The sequence below is a fragment of the Fringilla coelebs genome, assembly GCF_963513975.1.
Source record: "Fringilla coelebs genome assembly, chromosome: 3".
NCBI lineage: Eukaryota > Metazoa > Chordata > Aves > Passeriformes > Fringillidae > Fringilla > Fringilla coelebs.
The window spans coordinates 82,080,722-82,098,747 of record NC_140030.1 but is presented as its reverse complement, the minus strand read 5'-3'; the positions used below and the strand labels follow the sequence as shown (position 1 = coordinate 82,098,747).

Here is an 18,026-nt window from a genome sequence, read left to right as displayed (position 1 = left end):
AATATCTCACAGATTCTTTTCTTCCCAGTGCATATTTCCATCAGTTTTTCTCAGCAGATAGCACGTATGCTCTCTCCAGCTTCCAGAAATTAGCACTTTTATTCTTGATTTCCAAGTGACAATATAAGTGATTAATTCCGTGCAATTATTTGTGATCACAAAGTTGACTAAAAAAAGGGCTCTTACAAGCTAGATTTTTCTGTGAAACTTTATGCTTAATATAAACCCAACTCTTATCTGCTGCAATCCACTAGGCCATTGAAAGATGTGGGGAGGATGGAGAAAAGGATTTGGTAAATGTTCTCTTCAAAACAAAAGATATCCTTCCAACCACTGAATTGCTGCTAATGGCACTGGCCCCTTCAAAACCAACCACACCTTATGCAGATAAGATGCCAGGCCAGGAGCTTTGTGTGATCTGTGATTGTGAAAGTCCCCCCACCTCCAACTCCTTTCTAACTCCGATATTACTGAAGATTGTCCCTACTGAGGAAAAGACATGGGTATTTATTTCTTTCAAAGTCTCAAATCAGACATTCTCCTCTGTGTTTCTCATTTCTCAAATCTATAGGGAAGCCAATGGCTCTAGGCTGATAACTTTATGCATTCATATTTTATGTCAATGAATACAGGTTGGAAAATGATAAAAACAGAGCTCTGAAAATCAGCTTCTTGCTTCTACTACCAAATGCAAGTAATTCACAAGGACAACAAACCTCTTTTAGTCCTTTCTGGGATTGTGCTGTATTTACTGAGGAGCTCTTCAGTCACTCTGGGAACAGGACTTCTGAAAATATACTAAAAAATTGGCTGCTAGAGTTGTTTAGGAGAACAAGAGGTTCTCAGACTTCTGAAATTTTAGATTAGAAGGATCATGTGTATCTCCATGACTACCAGATCAGTTCATGAGCATCCTGGCAGATTTCTGGTAGCCATTTTGGAAGGTCTCATAGATACACTGCTTAATGAAAATACTACTGTGGCCATGCAGGCTGGCTGGGGAGACCAAGAGAGGTTGGACCAAATGACCCCATCTGTGGTCCCTTCCAACCTTAACTACTCTGAAGGCTGTAAATATTTGACCAGGAGTTAGAAGGGAGAACATGTTACTGCACCATCTTCTTATTTGATCCTGTTAGACTTGCTGGTGTCAGGGCTAGAGATCAACAGTGTGGTTGGTGTAGTGTCTTGGGATCTGGTGATCCCGGGTCTGACTACGGTTCTGTGAAACCTCGACTTCTAGCATGCACGTATTTCACTATGGGAGGAGGAAAAGTGCTGGTGCCACTGAAGGGAAGGCTTCAAGTATTGTGTCTGCTTCCAGAAGCATCTTTGGATGTTTAAAGAGGCACACAGGACACAAAAGAAGAACCTCTTCAGAATGCTCAGCACTTGGGTATGCCATCTGTACCTTCAACGCTTCTTGGGTGCTCCACGCTGCACATAAAAGACAAACTACTTGCAAAGGGGATGGGGAGAGAGAAACAAACACTATCTTAAAGATATTCTAAAATACCCAACACTGATACTCAGCTTACAAGCAACAGAAATATGATACAACACTTTTCAGGTGGGGCACCCTGAGCTCTTGGAGGCTGGTTCTTAATCTGGTGAACAGCTGCACAAGAACATTCACTTACATGTCTTGGTCTTTGACAAATGGAGGTTAAAATACTTATACAGGCTCCCAGTTGAGGTCTGGTAACAGAGAACCCACACTTATGAATTTCAGTGGCAGATTGTCTCTAGTTTAGCTACAGTGGTTTAAGATTTTATTGTCCCAGCAGTGGCACTGTTTGAGAAGTGACAAAATGGGGTTGTGACCACTCACTGGGCCACTGCTGTGTTTATCAATTTAAATTATTAAATATGCTGTGCTGTGTTGAACAGCCAAGGTGAGAAGAAAGGAGGTGGAAGGAGACATACCAGGACATCCACACCCATTGTTACTGGGCTCTTCCATTACAGACTGAGAGATGTGAGCTGGTAGTGGAAGGTAAGGTCACTAAGAGACATTATTGCCTCAAACCACTGCAGCAAGGTTTGGTCTTCAGGCCTCCAGAATTTGTGATTTAGTTAAAAAATGGACTCTGTCTGGTTGAGTTAATCTGAACTGACAATAACTCCAGCTTTCAAGGTGTTACTGATATATACAGCAATGCCAATAAATACTGTTGTATCATGCAAGCATATATAAACCAGATAAAAACTGTGTTCTGTTTCAATATATATTTCAATAAGCAATTAGAAAAAAATAATTATCTTGCACTGCAAGTGGTACCACTTTTAGGTTTATTTCCATAGCCATCCTGCTCCTGAGGGTAAACCATGGTGCTAATGAAATAGAACTGGGAAGAATTTACCTATCTAGGGTTTACAGACCCAGAGTTTCAGATGGATTATTAAACTTGTATTTCCACATTGGAAAGTTCAGTTAGCAGGTAAAACTTATGTATATATTAAGTAGTCAATTTTTACTATTCTGTGTAGTCTTAGACATAACTTCCTTAAGTGAGGAGGCCATTGATCACAGCTTTCCTATAAATCTTTTTATGTTGGAATAATCTTACTTACTGACCTGTGTGTGATCAGTGTGCCTGACAAGCAACTGTCTCATCAGCAGCCATGGCTTAAGCAGTGGTTGCTCCCTACATTACACTGTGCCATGTCTTTATGTGGCTATTGAGCAAATGAGAACTCATCTCACACCATAATAACCCCTTAGTACTTTGTGGCCAATTTGTATTTCCTGGGTTATTTTCCAGGTTGTTTGTCATTTCCCTGGTGTGGTTCATTGCACGGTTTCATAAATTCTTAAGTGATATAGCTCTGAATGTCCAAACCAAAGACAATTTAAATGGCTTTATCAGGATGCTTAAGTGCCTCTTCCTGTTAAGTTTCCTTTATTTGCAGCTATCTGCGGTGTCTGTTAGAATCAGTTTAGCACTTAGCACGTTGCAGTTGTCCCTGCTCCTTAGGGCTCTGCATGTGATAACTGCTTGTCCTTTAGTCCCCCAAGGCTAATGTCCTTACCATGGACATGTTTTCCTTTGCAAACACTCGCCTCTACCTTGCTGCTCCCACCTAGCCATTTCACTCCAACAATCCAAATGAGGTAACATAATAAAGCTACAGTTATTTGGAAATGATGACCAATGCACTCTGTTGTAGGGATGAAGTTTCTTTTCAGAGCTGAAAAAGGGATTATATGTCAAAAACCACTGTGTTATTATTTTGGGGTATTTTTATCCTCTCAGATCTGTCAGCTAGTCTAATAAATGATGATGATTCTTTTTCCAAACCCTGCTTTTGCTTCCTTGGTGCACCTTTATGTGAATGGAGCATGACTGCAGGATAGTTCAGCAGCCATGTGAGTTGGGAGAAGGCAAAGCCAGTGACGGAACACAGGCCCCTTCTTGGAGATTGCACCAAAAGTGTCAGGCTGCTCCTCAATGGCAGGTCTGTGTTTCCTCAGCCCCTGTCAGTTGTTCTTACACTCTCCTTTTTGCCACACTGGCTCAGCTCACAACCTGGTAACCACAAACACACAAAAAAAGTATTTTCTAGCTGAATCAGTTTTCTCCTCAGATCCTTTCATGGCTGTTCCTTGGGCCATGGCAGAGAAGGTGATACAAAAGGAGGGGATGTCTCTGCTTGTCCTGGCACAGTGACACAAAAACTCACCAATCCAAAGTATTTGTTATTGCTCTTAGTTTGAGTTACTGTGTCTAAATGGTGCAGTAGACAAACACTTCCTATTTCTAGATTTATGCCATATCTAAATAGTTGGACTGACAAAATTTGCAAGTGGAGGAGTGGTTTTGATAGCTTATTTTCTCAGCTCCCTAGAATGAAGTATACAGCAAAATGTCAACTCTTTCTGGTAAAATTGGCTGAACTTCAGCTTTTGACAGTCTAACAGGCTATTGTGGTATGAATATTTTATATTTATAGCCAACATGCAAAGTCTCTGAGCACAGATTAGATTTTCATTAATACAACTATATATCTTCTTGCCACAGTGCAAAGTTCCCTATCCCTCCTGGGGGAATCAAATAGGAGTTCAATTTCTTTCTTATTCTGAAGGTATAGAAAATATTTCTAGGATGTCTCTTAGTTCTGTTTCTTTTCCCCTCTCTTAAAATAAAAAAATATATTTTTATTTCAAAGCAACTTTCATTTTACAATAGTAAGTCTGTACAGGAAGTCTACAAAACATACTCTGTGCAGTATCTCTAGTTAGATCAGAGTTAACTTTATTTAAATATGGAAATACATTTTGATATCTGCAAAGTTAAAGCTTATGTTTAAGTAATAAATGAAATTCATGAACCTGGAAAAACAAGCTAGCCATGCAATTAGTCTTTTGAATAAAAAACCACTGAGATGAATGAGAATTAAGGTGGTGCTTATGCTATAACACGAGGCTTAATCCTGTGCCATTTGTGTTAGTGGATATGAATAAATTGTGAATTGAGATCAGTCCCTCAGACCTTAACTTTATTCCCACTGAAATTCTGAAGTTAACCTGATCAGGTAGTGGGGTCAGACTTGTAAAGTAAAATCCTGAACATGGTAACGGGACTTGTTATGGAAGATGATTTTTTCCCTTACTATCCTAGTGTAGATTTAAAAGGATAGTGTTACATCAGTTACCCAAACATTATCTTCACAAGCAGATGGTCTAAATTTTTTTTTAATAAATGAAGATTTGCATTCTGAAGAAAGTAGAATAATCAGAAGTGCTCCGATTTTCTATTCCCAGGTTCATTTTGGTTTTGGTTATTACTACCTTAGTGAGTACAGCAACATTTTCATGCCCAAATAATCTTGACAGGTGATAGAAAAGGAAGTAGTTGTGCTACTCCTGAGCTAGGAAGATTTTTCTAAGTATTAAAAAGTACTATATCATGCCTCAACTGATCAAGGGCCATATATGAGCATTCAGATGTATAACCTTTAGTTCCTTTTCTCATCCCAAGGTTAACTACTTCCGTGTCATGGTTAACATCTTTGTAAAATGCACTTTGGGCTTATTTATCTCTGCTATGGCCTTTATACTCTTAAATTGCATGTTATGATATAGCAAACAACAAAGTAAAAGCTTTTTTTTAAAGGTTAGCTCCACAGTATTGGTAACATGAATATAATTCCATTATTCAAGAGTCCCATTCAATTGCAATTGTCGAAATGTCTGAAACCTTGAATTTGTTTTCCTCACAAATCTGTATTTTTAAATAGTTTCTAGATAACCACATTATCAGGGGAGCTCCCGTAAATATTAAGTAATTATCAAGTAATCTTTTGCTTTTTCTAAGATCCTTCTTGATCCTAAGCAAAATGAACCTTCTGGGACATGTCAAAACCTCTCTCTTTGAGTATCCTTTCTTCTAATGAGGCCTAAAGCAGGTGCTCAGTGGAGAACCACACAAATAACTATCTTAAATACTCCGTCTCTCAACCTCCTACAAATGGTTTGTGATTCAAAGATCTCCTGAGCTAGGGATGTTATAAAGTATTTCCATGTCTTCAGCACCACTGACAGGTTTTTCTTCTTTTCTTCGCAAGTGTGAAAAGTCAGTGATTTGATATTATGTTATTGGGGATTTTTTTGGCATGGTATTAAAGCATAGAAGGAACTTTCTCAAAAGAACAGAGAAAGAACAGAGAAGGGAAGAAGGAGTTTTAACAGCATTGATGATCCCAACATCATTGCTTTTGCTTTTTGTGAGAGCAATTCCACTGGCATTTTCTTGGTACTCCAGAAATCCCTCATTTCCAAATTTCAGGCTGCTGGTTGACACATTCTAGGCTCCAGAGGAAGGTCTTGGAGGTGGAATGTCTACATCTGAGGAAGGAGGCTCTCTTTGCCCTTTTTCAAGGGGCTCTTGAGCTTGGTTCAGCTATCAGTGGTGAGCCCCTGCTGCCTGTGGAGCACGGGGAGAAGTACTCATGGCAACCCATGTTGCTAGGCAGATGGATGATTGTGTTTTGTTCCTGCTACCGTGTTCTTGGGGATCCTGGCTTCACTTCCAGATATAATTAATGGTAATAAAGTCTGAAGGTTAAAATATATGGATCTCTAGGGCCATTTCTGTGCCTGGGAGAGATGGGGAACAGTATCCTGGCACTTACACATAAAAGAAAGAGCTTTTTTCTGGTGCAGCTCTTTAGGCATAGTCCCAGAGGCCAAGCACTGCCAGCAGTTCCTTGACATTGAAGAATATTGCTGCAGTAAAGAAATGCTTCCTTTTTCCTAGCAACTCATTTTAATGTATGTTCAGTCACTTTTCCTCAAATGCAGCTTTGTTGAAGCTGGACAGGAGGAGCTGACCATCCATAGGATAGTAGCTGTACATGAGCAGTAAGAGATATTTGCCAGGACAGTTCAAAAGCCATCCCATGGACTGAGAAGGGTTTGAGATGCTGCTATCATCAGCATCCTTCAAACTTGATTTTCTCCTTTTCTTCCTTCAGTGTTTTACTTATGGACTCAGACAGACACTGAGCTTTTTCCCTACAAAAGAAAATCTCACCCTTCCTGACTTCCCCTCTACTTCTTGCTCTCTTCTAATTGCAGGGTCCAACTTCCTGGATGTGCTGATTGAGATGCTTGTCAGATACTTTTCTGAGTTTCTTAATAGGGCAGAACACTATTCACTTTTTGATGGATTGTATTTTTACTACCTCTATGACTCATATTTGCTCTCAGAGAATGGCAGAGCCAGCACAAGGTAGAAGGAAGATATGCAGCCACCAGGAGGGAAGGAAGGAGAAGACTTGGATCTTCCCCTTTCTGCACTGGTGAACTCCATATGTGTCAAGGAATCATATGCTCACATTTTATTTAAGAGGTCAGATTTTGGGCTTCTAGGTTTATTATTTATATAAAAAATTAAGCCAATTTATACACTTTTAAGTATAATTTATGTACTTTTTGCTGTTCTGTAGGTGAGAACAGGAAGAATTATCTTTTTGAAAGAAAGCAAAATTATGACAGGTAAGGTTAATACAAATATACCAGCAGCCTGGAAGAGGTCAGTGGTAGAGGAAATAATGGAGGGCATGCCTGTATGTCTGTCTCTGCCCACTCTGTTAGGCTTCTCTTCATCTACTCCAAGCATAGGATCAAAGCCTGCAGTTACAAAGAGAACAAGCCAGAGGAGAAGCTGTCTTCCCCTCCTACACATGAAGGAAAAAGGTAGCTGCTCTCTAGTGTAATTTACCTAAATTCTGTAGGAAAAGATACAGTATAGGCAAGGAACGACAGAGACTTTTTCTCATTTTTATCTGGTTACTGTGTAACATTTGGTGAACAGCTAATGTTTAGATAATGCTCTGTTTTGAAGAGTCTGTTTCTGAGTCACTGAAATCAGCTGCTGATCCCAGAGGAAGAGTGGAATGAAAGTACACTTGGGTCATTCATGTCACATTGGTGAAAAAGGGTACAGTGACATGGAAATGCCTGCTGAACAGCACAGCTGTACCCCTTTGGCTTCAGACGAGCTATAGGTAAGAATCCTGCCACAAAATCATAGTTATCCACCTACTTTCTCTGTGAAGGACAAATTAATAGGCTTCTTTGTGCCTTCAATTATATGGTCCCCAAGGACCCACAGAGAGAGTCCTACAGTGAAGGCCTTTGGCAAATGTTTGGAGCAAAGATGTGTTGAGATGCTTGCAGTCCCGAAGCCATGGGGGGACACAGCTCTGTAGGATGTTATTAGACCTCCTTGAACTGCTCTCTCTTACATCACTTCTCCCAGTTTAGACCTGTTTTTAATGCTGAATAACATTTCTGAACATATGCATGGAAAATATGCAAAATGTGTGATAGGACCCTGATAGCTGAGAGGAATGTATGTGATGAAATAAGGAGTGGAGGTAAAGGAACCTTAAGTCTGTGAGACTTCAGTGGATTCACGCTTTATATCAATGATGCTGGATTCTTTTATAATTTTCCTGAGATATCTTCTGACATTTTTAAAATGAAAAATCACAATTTAAAAAGGGTATGTTCTCTTCAGAGGAGCTCTGTAAAGATCTTGCATGCAGCAGCTGATATTTCAAGCTGTTGAATTAGTAGTTCTGGGTTTCCTTTTGTACTTGTCTGTGCCAAAATGTGATTAGTTGTTTCAGCCCACTCATACCCTTGGTTTGAGGTATCTGTGCATGAAGTTAAAAGAGAAACAGCTATATGGTTCAGGTCCATATATCAGGTATTTGATCTGCATTATAATTGTTAACATTTTTTTCCCTACACAGATTTTTCAAGGTACATTGCCAGGAAATTTTAAAGCAGTGAGTTCTCATTTTGAAGTGCTTTCTCATTCAGTATTTTGTTCTGCTCCTGGAGATAGGCAGGACACCGAAGCTTGATGCGTTAGGAATTGGGAGAATAAGGACATTTGGCTGCAAGCTGGTGGAAGCAAAAGGAAGCTCCAGGCTAGAGTGGACAATGCAAATGAAGTACTTTGATTTACAGTAATTGTCCTGAGTGGGATCTCAACAGCACAGGCAGGACAAATTTCAGCAAAATGCTGTTTGCTGAAATTTGTATGAGCTCTGAGTCAGTGAAGATTCTGTAGCCAGGCTAAAGTTATGAAACTTAACAAGTTTGATACGAACATCCAGGATTTGAGCAAGGCCTTTATATACTCACAAGAACACGTTCCCCAAGGAGCTATTCTAGCAGCTCACGAGGGCTAGAGCCAGCAGCTACAACAGGACGTAGATGTTGTGGTGTAAATGACATGGCATAGCTGTGCTACATTGCACGATTTCCCCTTTCTTCATCAGCTTTTACACACTGCTTTTCTTACCATCTCTCTTGGAGGACACAAAGGTTAGTGCCTGTCAATGAGGAAAGCCAAGTGCAAGCCCTGGAGAAATTGCTGGGAAGATGTTAGAGGTGGATGCCCAAGTGGAATTACTCTCTTATCATGTCCCAGTTGCAGTGACTCACTTCCATTCAATATCTACTAGGAACATGCAATAATCTCAATAAATATGCACAATATGCAATACTTGTATTTATTTTAAAACTCAGAGTTGTTAATGTTTTGGACATGGATTTGTCATGAAAACCTGAATAACTACAACAGGATTTTATTAGGGTTTTTGAGGGATATGTAGTAAATACTTTGAATTAGTGTAGCATTTGTAGAAGAGCTATAAGTGTCCTATGATGAATGATGTGGAAATCTAATGCTGGGCACAGTATTCAAGAACATGAAATTCTACATTTGGGGTGGGGAGGGAAGAGGTATGAGAGGTCCATCCTTGCCAAAACAATGTATTTTGCACTTTTCTCCAGCTTAAAACATGTGACTGACCCACCACCATAGATCTAAAATCAGGAAAGACAAGTTTTCTGTGTGGAAGGGTTAAGGGAATAAGAAATAGGACCCCTGTAAGACTGAAAGATAAAGTTTTTTTCTTTTGCTGCTGCATCCTCTAAATTCTTCTGCCATGCTATTCTCACCAAAATTTCTGTTAGCAATTTGAGAGGAAACAAATCTGTACTCCTGTAGTCAAACATGTAGTTTGAAATATTTAATTACTTTAATAAACTAACTGCTCAAGTCAGTAGATAACCTTTCAGAGGGATCAGCTTTGCTAGAGAGTGTAATCAGCTGTTTTCCCAACAGAGTAAAGATGTACTCTCTTGGGTATCTATTATACCCTCTTTACTCTGAGCCATGTTCAATAAAAAATGCAAAAATAAGTGTCTGAAAGGCAAGTAGCAAATGTTAAAATGTTCCCAAAAAGTGATTTTTTTTTTTTAAATCAAAGAAGCTCTGTTTGTGCTCCATGTGGTGTTTTTTTTTTTTAAATTTCAGGCTTCCATGAATACTGAGAACATCATTAACTGTTTGTTTGAGAGGTTGAATTGAGTGTGCGAGGACGAGTCATCCACGCGGGCTTTGCAAAACTGAACATCTGACAAAGAAGCACCTGCTGTAGTGAGGACAAGGTTTTAGCTCTAGGAATTTCATAAATATTTATTTTCCAGGAATATACGGTTGCATCTAGCCAGATTATTATTATTTGTATTTTTTTCTACTTTCGCAGCTGTTTTGGAGTCAGAAGAACCAGGCATCGCAAGCCTGTCTGCTAAAACTCACAGCTAAATTTAAACCACACGGTTTTATTTAATATCACTAAGACAGAATATTTTAGCTGTTTTGGCGTGATGGCATTTAGAATAAAATGTTCTTTCACTTCCAAAAGCTCAGACACATGTAAATCTCCGCAATTGCCGGGGAAAGCTGTATGTATATCTAAGAGAAATTGAGTCCTTTGCAGGGGCAGGTTGAAGGGGTTCACTCGATCGCTGCCTGGAAGGGCGGAGGGCTGCAGCCGGGCCGTGCAAGGGGCTCGGACACGTTTTCCCCTCCTCAGCCCGGCGGCGAGCGACGCCCGACACCCGGCGCTGTGAGGACAGGGCCCGAGCAGGCCCGCGTCGCCATGGCGACAGCGCGGCGCTGCGGCCATGGCCGACGGGGAGGAGGAGAGCGAGGGTAAGGCCGGGACCGGGGCTCCCCGCCGGCGCGGTGTGCGGACGGGCCGGGGCCGGGCCGGGGGACGGGCGCCGCCGAGTGAGGCCCGCCCGCCTCAGGCCGCGGGCGGTGGGAGGGGCGGCGGCGGCGCGGGCAGCCTTGGCCGGGGCTGGTGCCGGGGGGGACACACGGACACGCACCGGCGGACACAGACACCCCTATACACATACTCAAGTGCATACATACATATATATACACACACTTGTGTGTGTATTGCGGTCTTCGACATCCTCACAAGGGGAAGAGGAGACACTGATATCTTTCCTCTGGTGCCCAGTGACAAGACCGGAGGAAAGGGCCTGAAGCTGTGCTAGGCAGGTTTAGGTTGTGTATCAGGAGAAGGTTCTTCACCCAGAGGGTGACCGGAACAGCTGCCCAGGGAAGTGGTCACAGCACAGCCTGGCAGAGCTCAAGAAGCGTTCGGAGAGTGCTCTCCGGCCCTTGGTGTGATCCTGTGCAGGGCACGGAGTTGGACTCAATGATCCTTGTCATCCCTTCCTGCTCAGCTCATTCTGTGATTTTAGATATGTACGTGCACATATCTGTTCATGCACATTGTGCATGGATGTGGGTATGTAGGTGTATATGAAAGCATGCACGCGTGCATATTCACACAAGCAGAAATACACCCAGTGACTTCCCATCCCATCCACGGTGGCCACACCACTCCCTCTACCTCAGGGGCTGCTCTGCAGCACTCCCTGCCACAGGGGTGCCACCAGCTGCCTGGTGGTGCTGGCAGCCTTATGGCGGTGCTGCCACCACACAGGGTGCGCCCAGGCTGGATGGTGACACGGCTTGTCATGGCATGGGGTGGCTGCCAGGGCAGCTGGGATGTCTGAACCTGTTGCTGGCTGATTGTGGCCCCTCGCAGTCGTTTCTGGATGCATTGGTCTCTTTCTGCCAGAAAAAAGGGAATGTGCTGCTGATAGCACCGTGGCTTATTTTTAGAGGCCACTGTGTTCTACTTTATGAAGTGTTGCCAGAAATTCTATTTTATAGGCTAGAGGTAATTCCTTCTTCAAGGATATTCAAGTATCATTTCAAGGAAAACATATTTTCTGTAAAGCCCACAATATTGTGACTTCTGAAATCCATCCTTTCTGTAACTAAACTTGCGTGTGTTGCAATAGTTTGAAAAGTCTGAACATTGTAATTGAAATAATACAATCAATTGATTATTTAATATTTTTTAGGAAACAATATATGCTGCAGGAAAGTCTTGTCTAAGTGGTTGCTGTGGATGGTGCTAAATGACTAATTTGATTTTTGTAGAAGCGTTTCTAGCTGCACTTTGCAATATAGATATCTTGAAGAAATTAAACAGTAAGACATGTAGCTTCCTTCAGGACTGCTCTTAAAGTGTTTTATTTTTTATACTGGTTTTAATTTTTGTTTAGTCATGTGGAAGCCTATCTTTTGCATCTTTCTAGTGGTGCAAATGAAACTGAGGCACAGTAGCAGAAGTGGATAGAAATGATAGGATAATAGCCTAGAAGTCTGCCAAACCTTCTGAGATGAGGGAAGTAGTATTTGGAAGCCTGGCTCCATATATTTTGGGTACCCATATGAATAATATTGAGATTTTGTGCTGTTTTGTCAAGCCACAGCCAGAAACTCTTGGAGAAGGAAGGTCCTGGGTTTTTGATTGCTTGATTAAAGACTTTTAAGGCCTTTTTTTTTTTTTTGTAGTTTCAAAATGAGTATTCTTTTAAAGAAGTTTAATTATTGTATTACTAAAGACAGACTCTCTTGGTTTTTTTTAATGCTTCATGTTTTTTTACCATCCTATAAAACACTATTCCCAGTAGAGTTTTAGATGTCATCTTCTAGAGGAGAATTGTAGTGTCATCCTAAACTACCTTGACCCATAAACTCCATCTCTGGCCCAACCAGTGGATCATGGGAAGTGACATACTGGACTTTAGTTTCTTATCTGTTGGATGGGGACAATAACTCATGTCGCTGGGACAGTAGCTTCCATCACTCACAAGAATCCCAGCCTGCTATTAGGCAAACCTGTTGTTTATTGCCTTATAAAGGTGCTTCATTACTGTAAACATGGCTGAGGACAGCTAACAGTCAGTGTCTCATTAACAGAGGCAATCCCTTAGGATTAAGTCACTTATGCCACTTCAGAGTTGCTATTAGCCTTCCTGCTGATAGCAGTTAGAGGGTTAATTAGGATTCCCTGATTCTGGATTCTCACATCCATTTTGCTTCCCTCCAGCAAGTACTCCACATCTACGCAAGCTGCAGGTTTAACTTTATTATGCTTCAAAGTAATACCATTAGTTGTATTGTCAAATAATTAGTCCTTAGGGTATTCCTCATGGTGCTTTGCAGAACTGCAATTCCACCAGCTTTCCTGGAAAGGTTTCCCTTAGGTCCTATTATTTCCAACTTCAGTCTTTTTCGAAGTTGAAGTGCCTGCTTAAATGTTTTACAGATATACATGATGTACACAAGGAAAAACAGTGGGAGGCCAAATCCTGCTACCTCTTGTATGTGTTACTCACATCAGTGAGTAACATACACATTACCCTCTAGCTTATGCAAAAGTTGCAAATAAAATCTTATATGTGCGTTAAGTATTAATGGGACCATGCCCATACTGTATGTAGCTGCATGTTTTATGTCTGAATTTATATACCTACATTTGTGTTTTCAACAATGTTTAATGTTTTTTCTCCCCACCCATCTGATTATGCTAGAATATTTATTTAATCTTTCACTTTTGTACATTTGTCTCTATCTTCCCTCCTATCATTCGGCTTCCTTCCCCTTTTCTGCTACTTAATTCAGTCTGTCTGTTCTTCCATTTGCTCTCAGATACTGTCTTTGTAATTTGACATAACATGTCAGATTTTCTAAGTTTTGATACCTCTGATCTCAATACTGATGTTGCTAGAACCTGAAAGCAAAATGTCAGACTGGTAGTGCCTCAAGTACAACTAGACTGAAGACAAATTATTCTTCATCTGGGATTTAAGCAATCACATGAAAGTACGTAAAGGAGAAAACGCTTCAGTGTTCTTGTATCATTATGGAAATGTTATGTAATTGATCAGTATTAGAGATTTTCAAAGACCATATTCTTTGTGCCAGATAGGGCATATTTAAAATGCCATTAATAAGTCATGAATTTTAATCCAAAGGAGAGTATATTGAATAGTCTGAGCTGCTACTTCACCCACTTACACTTGTATGGAACCAAATTGTGGATAACAGGTGTCCCCAGAAAGTTGCATGATTCTGCTGTGAAGACCTATGGAGAGTAACAGTTCTGCAAGGATGGTTTTCTCTAGTAGATTAGTAGTTGTTCTAGGTAGCAATTTGTAATCAGGCCTCACAAAACCTCTTCGTGCCACGGATGAAGACACACCATCATATGGATCTTGGGAAAGAGTTCTCACTCCTATTTTAGTATGTAAATACAGTAACAGTGTGTTCAGTCATACATACATGTCTGCTCTTTGCCTGCCCGAGTTTGCTGCCTGGCATAATGGTGAAATCAGAGATACTGGAGGTAACATTTGGGAAGAACTAGTTACGCATTCAACTACTACCCTCTTTCAAAGCAGCAGAGTTATGCCTGTATCACCTGCCCTACTGAATCTTCCCGTGCCTGGAAGGAGGATCTAAACCTTCCTGTCCACATCACCTCATCTGGTTTGCCTGCCTTTTGTGTTGCTAGAGATACTGAAAATGTGCTATCACTGCTCATTCTGTTTTAATGCTTTGAGTCAAAGCTGAGAGAGCCTTGTAGCTGCTGTGAGCACAGTAGGCAGTCATAACCATTAATTCTGCTTGGAGCACTCTTAATTAACATGAAAATTTCAAACCCGACACAGAAAAGCACTTAAGCTGTGCACCGCTTTGGGGAATCCCACTGAAAGGGATGATACACATGATGTTGAAGCATAAGAGTTCTTTTAAGAACTTCTTATACTGAGGATTTTAAAATGTATTTTTGAGAGTTTTACAAATGAGCACCAGCATTTGAAAGGTACAAAAGCTCTGAATTAAACACAATAAACCTTCAGGCTAAAGTAGTCCATCAGACAAATTATCTCTAGTTTAAAAAGTGGCAGTGTTTAATTTATGGGGAAAAAATACAAAATTAGTATGAACTGTTAAAAATAAGTAGCTTTCATAGGGGTCAAGCAAGAAGTATTTCAGCTCTAGAAGAAAATCTGAATATATGAGATTACTTAGAAAAACAGTGTGCAGTTTTATCACAGTAGAATTTATAGATGAATGTGGAAGGATAGAATGTAAGAAAATAAAGGTAGTGCAGAAGGTAGTCTCACACCTGAGGAGTTGCAGCTGTATTAATCATCAAACAGGCCATAGGTGTGTCCAATAAGAAGAGTGCTACAAAAGAGTGAGTTAGCTGGCTGTGAAGAGAGTTGGGGTTTGTTGATTGTGCTGTGAAGAGAGATGGAGTTGTTGGCTGTGAAGAAGGAGGAGTCAGTGTTGTGAGGAGCTGCCCATGAGAAATCACCGAGAAGGTTATGGGAGCTATGCAATGACAACAGATGAATGCTCTGAATATCTTTGTATCCTCTTGTTGACATTGCTGTGAGAAATTACATGAGGAGAAAAGTTTCTAGTCTTTATTAGACTGTAATGCGGTTTAACATGCACCCTGACATCAATCCGATTTATGTTTTAATATTTGTACTTATTTGGGAATGAAACAAAAAATAAATGATGTCAATCTCGCATGGCAAACACAGATTGTAGATCTGAACCTCTTGGCTATACTCCCACAGCAGAAATTGATCTCAAATAGATGTAGAATAGGTAATTGCAGATTGACAGGTTTCTTGTTTCTTGGTGTGTAAAATGGCAGAAATTTTTCAGTTTGGCTCTACTTCTAGCTGATTTAGTGCATAAAAAATTGGATGGTGTGCAAAGAAAGGCTTTAAACTTTTTTGCCTTTTCAACAATGCCAACCAGTGAGCTTGAGAACTCCCACAAATTATCTTTCCAACAATAGTTAACATGTTATTAAGAATTTCCATGTCTGCATACTAATTACTGAGATCTGTGGTGTTGGGAGGTTTTTTCCAGCTTAGCAGTACCTGTATTTTGTGCGAACAGATACTGCTTTGTTGCTATTGGCAATAAAATGTGTTGGGTAAAAGATTGTGGAAAATGGTCTTTTGAATAACAGAAATGTGACATGAACCTGTTGTCACAGCCAGTGTTTAGTCCCCAGCTGGGAGGTGGCCATGCAGACAGGGCTGTTGGTTACACCAGTGCTCTGCCCTGACCAAATCCTGCCATGGGGTCCAATTGTACTGCTGCTGTTTTCTGCCTTAAGACAATGGCTGAGGTGGGGGAAGAAGCTTAAAATAGCTCCTACCCATCTGTGAGGTATCCTGAGGGAAGCTGCAGCAGTGATGTTCCAGCTCAGCCTGTGCAGAGGTGGGCCTTGTTCTCAGCATGGCAGTGACATGGGAAGCAAATGGGGCAGTCAGTGAAGGGCTTGGAGTGCTGCAGAGGTGGCCAGAGAAGTGGTGCTTGCTGATGCCCAGTGGGAAGGTAAAAGCTATTGGCACAGGGAGGGATTGGAGGTCCCACACCAACCTCAGGACTATGTGCTACCTGATGGGTCTCAGCAGGATTTTTATAAATGGCCTTAGGTTGTCAATGCCTACCTTCAAGAAAATACAGACTCCCAGCTTTTTGGAAATGCATTGTTTTTGCTGTTCAGTGTTGCATAGGGGTGGGTAGGATGTGACAGCCTTATGAATGAGACTGGAAGGGATTTTCTTGAATCCAGTCTAGGGCTGTAGAGAGGCATAACCTTCAAATGCTCTCCAAGTACATCTTAAAAATGGTGAGGATTATTGTGTCACTGGTGTAAGTCACTGGAGTTTCTGGTTCTGGATGGTCAGGAAAATTAGAAATGAATTCTGAAGTTCATTTTTGAACAGCTTGTGCACTTCTTTTCCAAGTTTGCTAACTTTTTCCTTTAGCTTAGCCTGTCTGAAATGATGAATGCCAGAAGTGTCTTATTCCCTATTGATGTTAAATGTATGTGTCAGTTGTCAGCTGAAATGCTGTTCAAATTCAGAATATTACTCTTAGGTAAACAGAAAATTGGAGGTTTGTATTCATTCATAGTATGTAAAGGAAGTGATTTAGCACTGTAAGTGATACTTTCAAGGCAGTGCCTTAAAAACCAGGCAGCTGCAGCAGCAAACCCCTCTAATTCCTTGCCATTTTGTTTCACTCTAACAGTCCTCCTTTGCTTGGACAAAGACAGAGTACTTCAGATAGAATTGCAGCCAGTCTAGAAACTATTTTTTTTAAACCCATTTAAGACACCAAATTGAAAGGTTTCTGATTTATTACATAATAACAGCCTGTATTAAGTCATTCTTAAACCCCTCACTCTACCATTATGTTGCAGATTCAAAAGAACATTTACATACGGCTCTGTTCTAGTAGCAGCACTGGGGTACTGCAGTTAAACTCCATAATGTCTAATGTTTAAAATAAATTACTTCTCAGATCCAGTTGATTCTGGTGCCTGGTTCTGGACCACTTGAGCAATCAGTGTGCAAAGGCAGTTCAGGTGGAATATTCAATTTACAAGATATTTGCTGCTGCCACACATGCAATCAAGTGTGCATTGTCAGTGACAAGTGACATGGTTCCCTGTTGGGACTGTCCCATGTTCTTGGCAAAATGAGCTGCTTTAGTGGGTCCCAGAGCAGCATGTGCGTTGCCACATTTTGGTGGAATTTGGTCTGGTGCATATGTGGGTGTCAGAATTGTCCTTTGCAGCTCTGCCATCTGCTTGTGGGGCCAGCACTGTGGAGAGTGCAGGAGAAATGGAGACAGATGAGAGATGCCTTCTGTGACTGCACAGCACAGAGGCAGACCTGTTCTCTGCTGGTGTCACAGCCTATGGAAGCTGTTCTTTTTCAGCTGCAGCTGGAGATACAGCAAGACTCAGCATCACCAGGAGAGCTATATATCCTCACAGGGTAGGTTGCTGTTGGGGATGAAAGAGGATGTAAGTATGGGCTAGACATAGCTCTTTCATTATATCCCAGGTGTGGCTGAGATGAGGGATATAGAAAAAATTGCAATGAGATTACTGTTTTTGCCAGCTCTGAGCTGCCACAAGAGTGCTGGCTGGTGCAACTGCCGGAGTTGTAATTTCAGGCATGTGCGAGACATTCCTAATGGAGATTTATGCTGAATTTATCTCTGCCTTGTGAAAAGGGACGCTGCATGCAGCTGGTATTGACTTAAAAAAAGTATCACTGTTATTCTTTGCAGGCTAACTAATGTCAAGTGCTGACGTTTTTTCCCTTCACTGAAGGAAGGACAACATCATGAAGTATAAAATAATCATTGCATATTACCTATGAATCACAGGTGTGCAGAAAGCAATCCAGATCTCTGCATAGAGTGGACTTCCTTGCTTTCTTTGGATGA

At 41.1% G+C, this 18,026-nt stretch overlaps 1 protein-coding gene across 1 annotated transcript in view; it reads left to right on the top strand.

Annotated features, from left to right (window-relative positions):
• Positions 1–10,495: 10,495 nt before the first annotated feature.
• The window catches only part of DRC8 (dynein regulatory complex subunit 8), a gene marked incomplete at both ends in the record, with an annotated part of 29,016 nt that continues 21,485 nt past the window's right edge, over positions 10,496–18,026 (top strand). Inside the window, 2 exons of the mRNA XM_084202647.1 lie at positions 10,496–10,674; positions 17,511–17,569. Coding sequence (XP_084058773.1) covers positions 10,496–10,674; positions 17,511–17,569 — 238 coding nt within the window. The remainder of the gene's footprint in view (positions 10,675–17,510; positions 17,570–18,026) is intronic.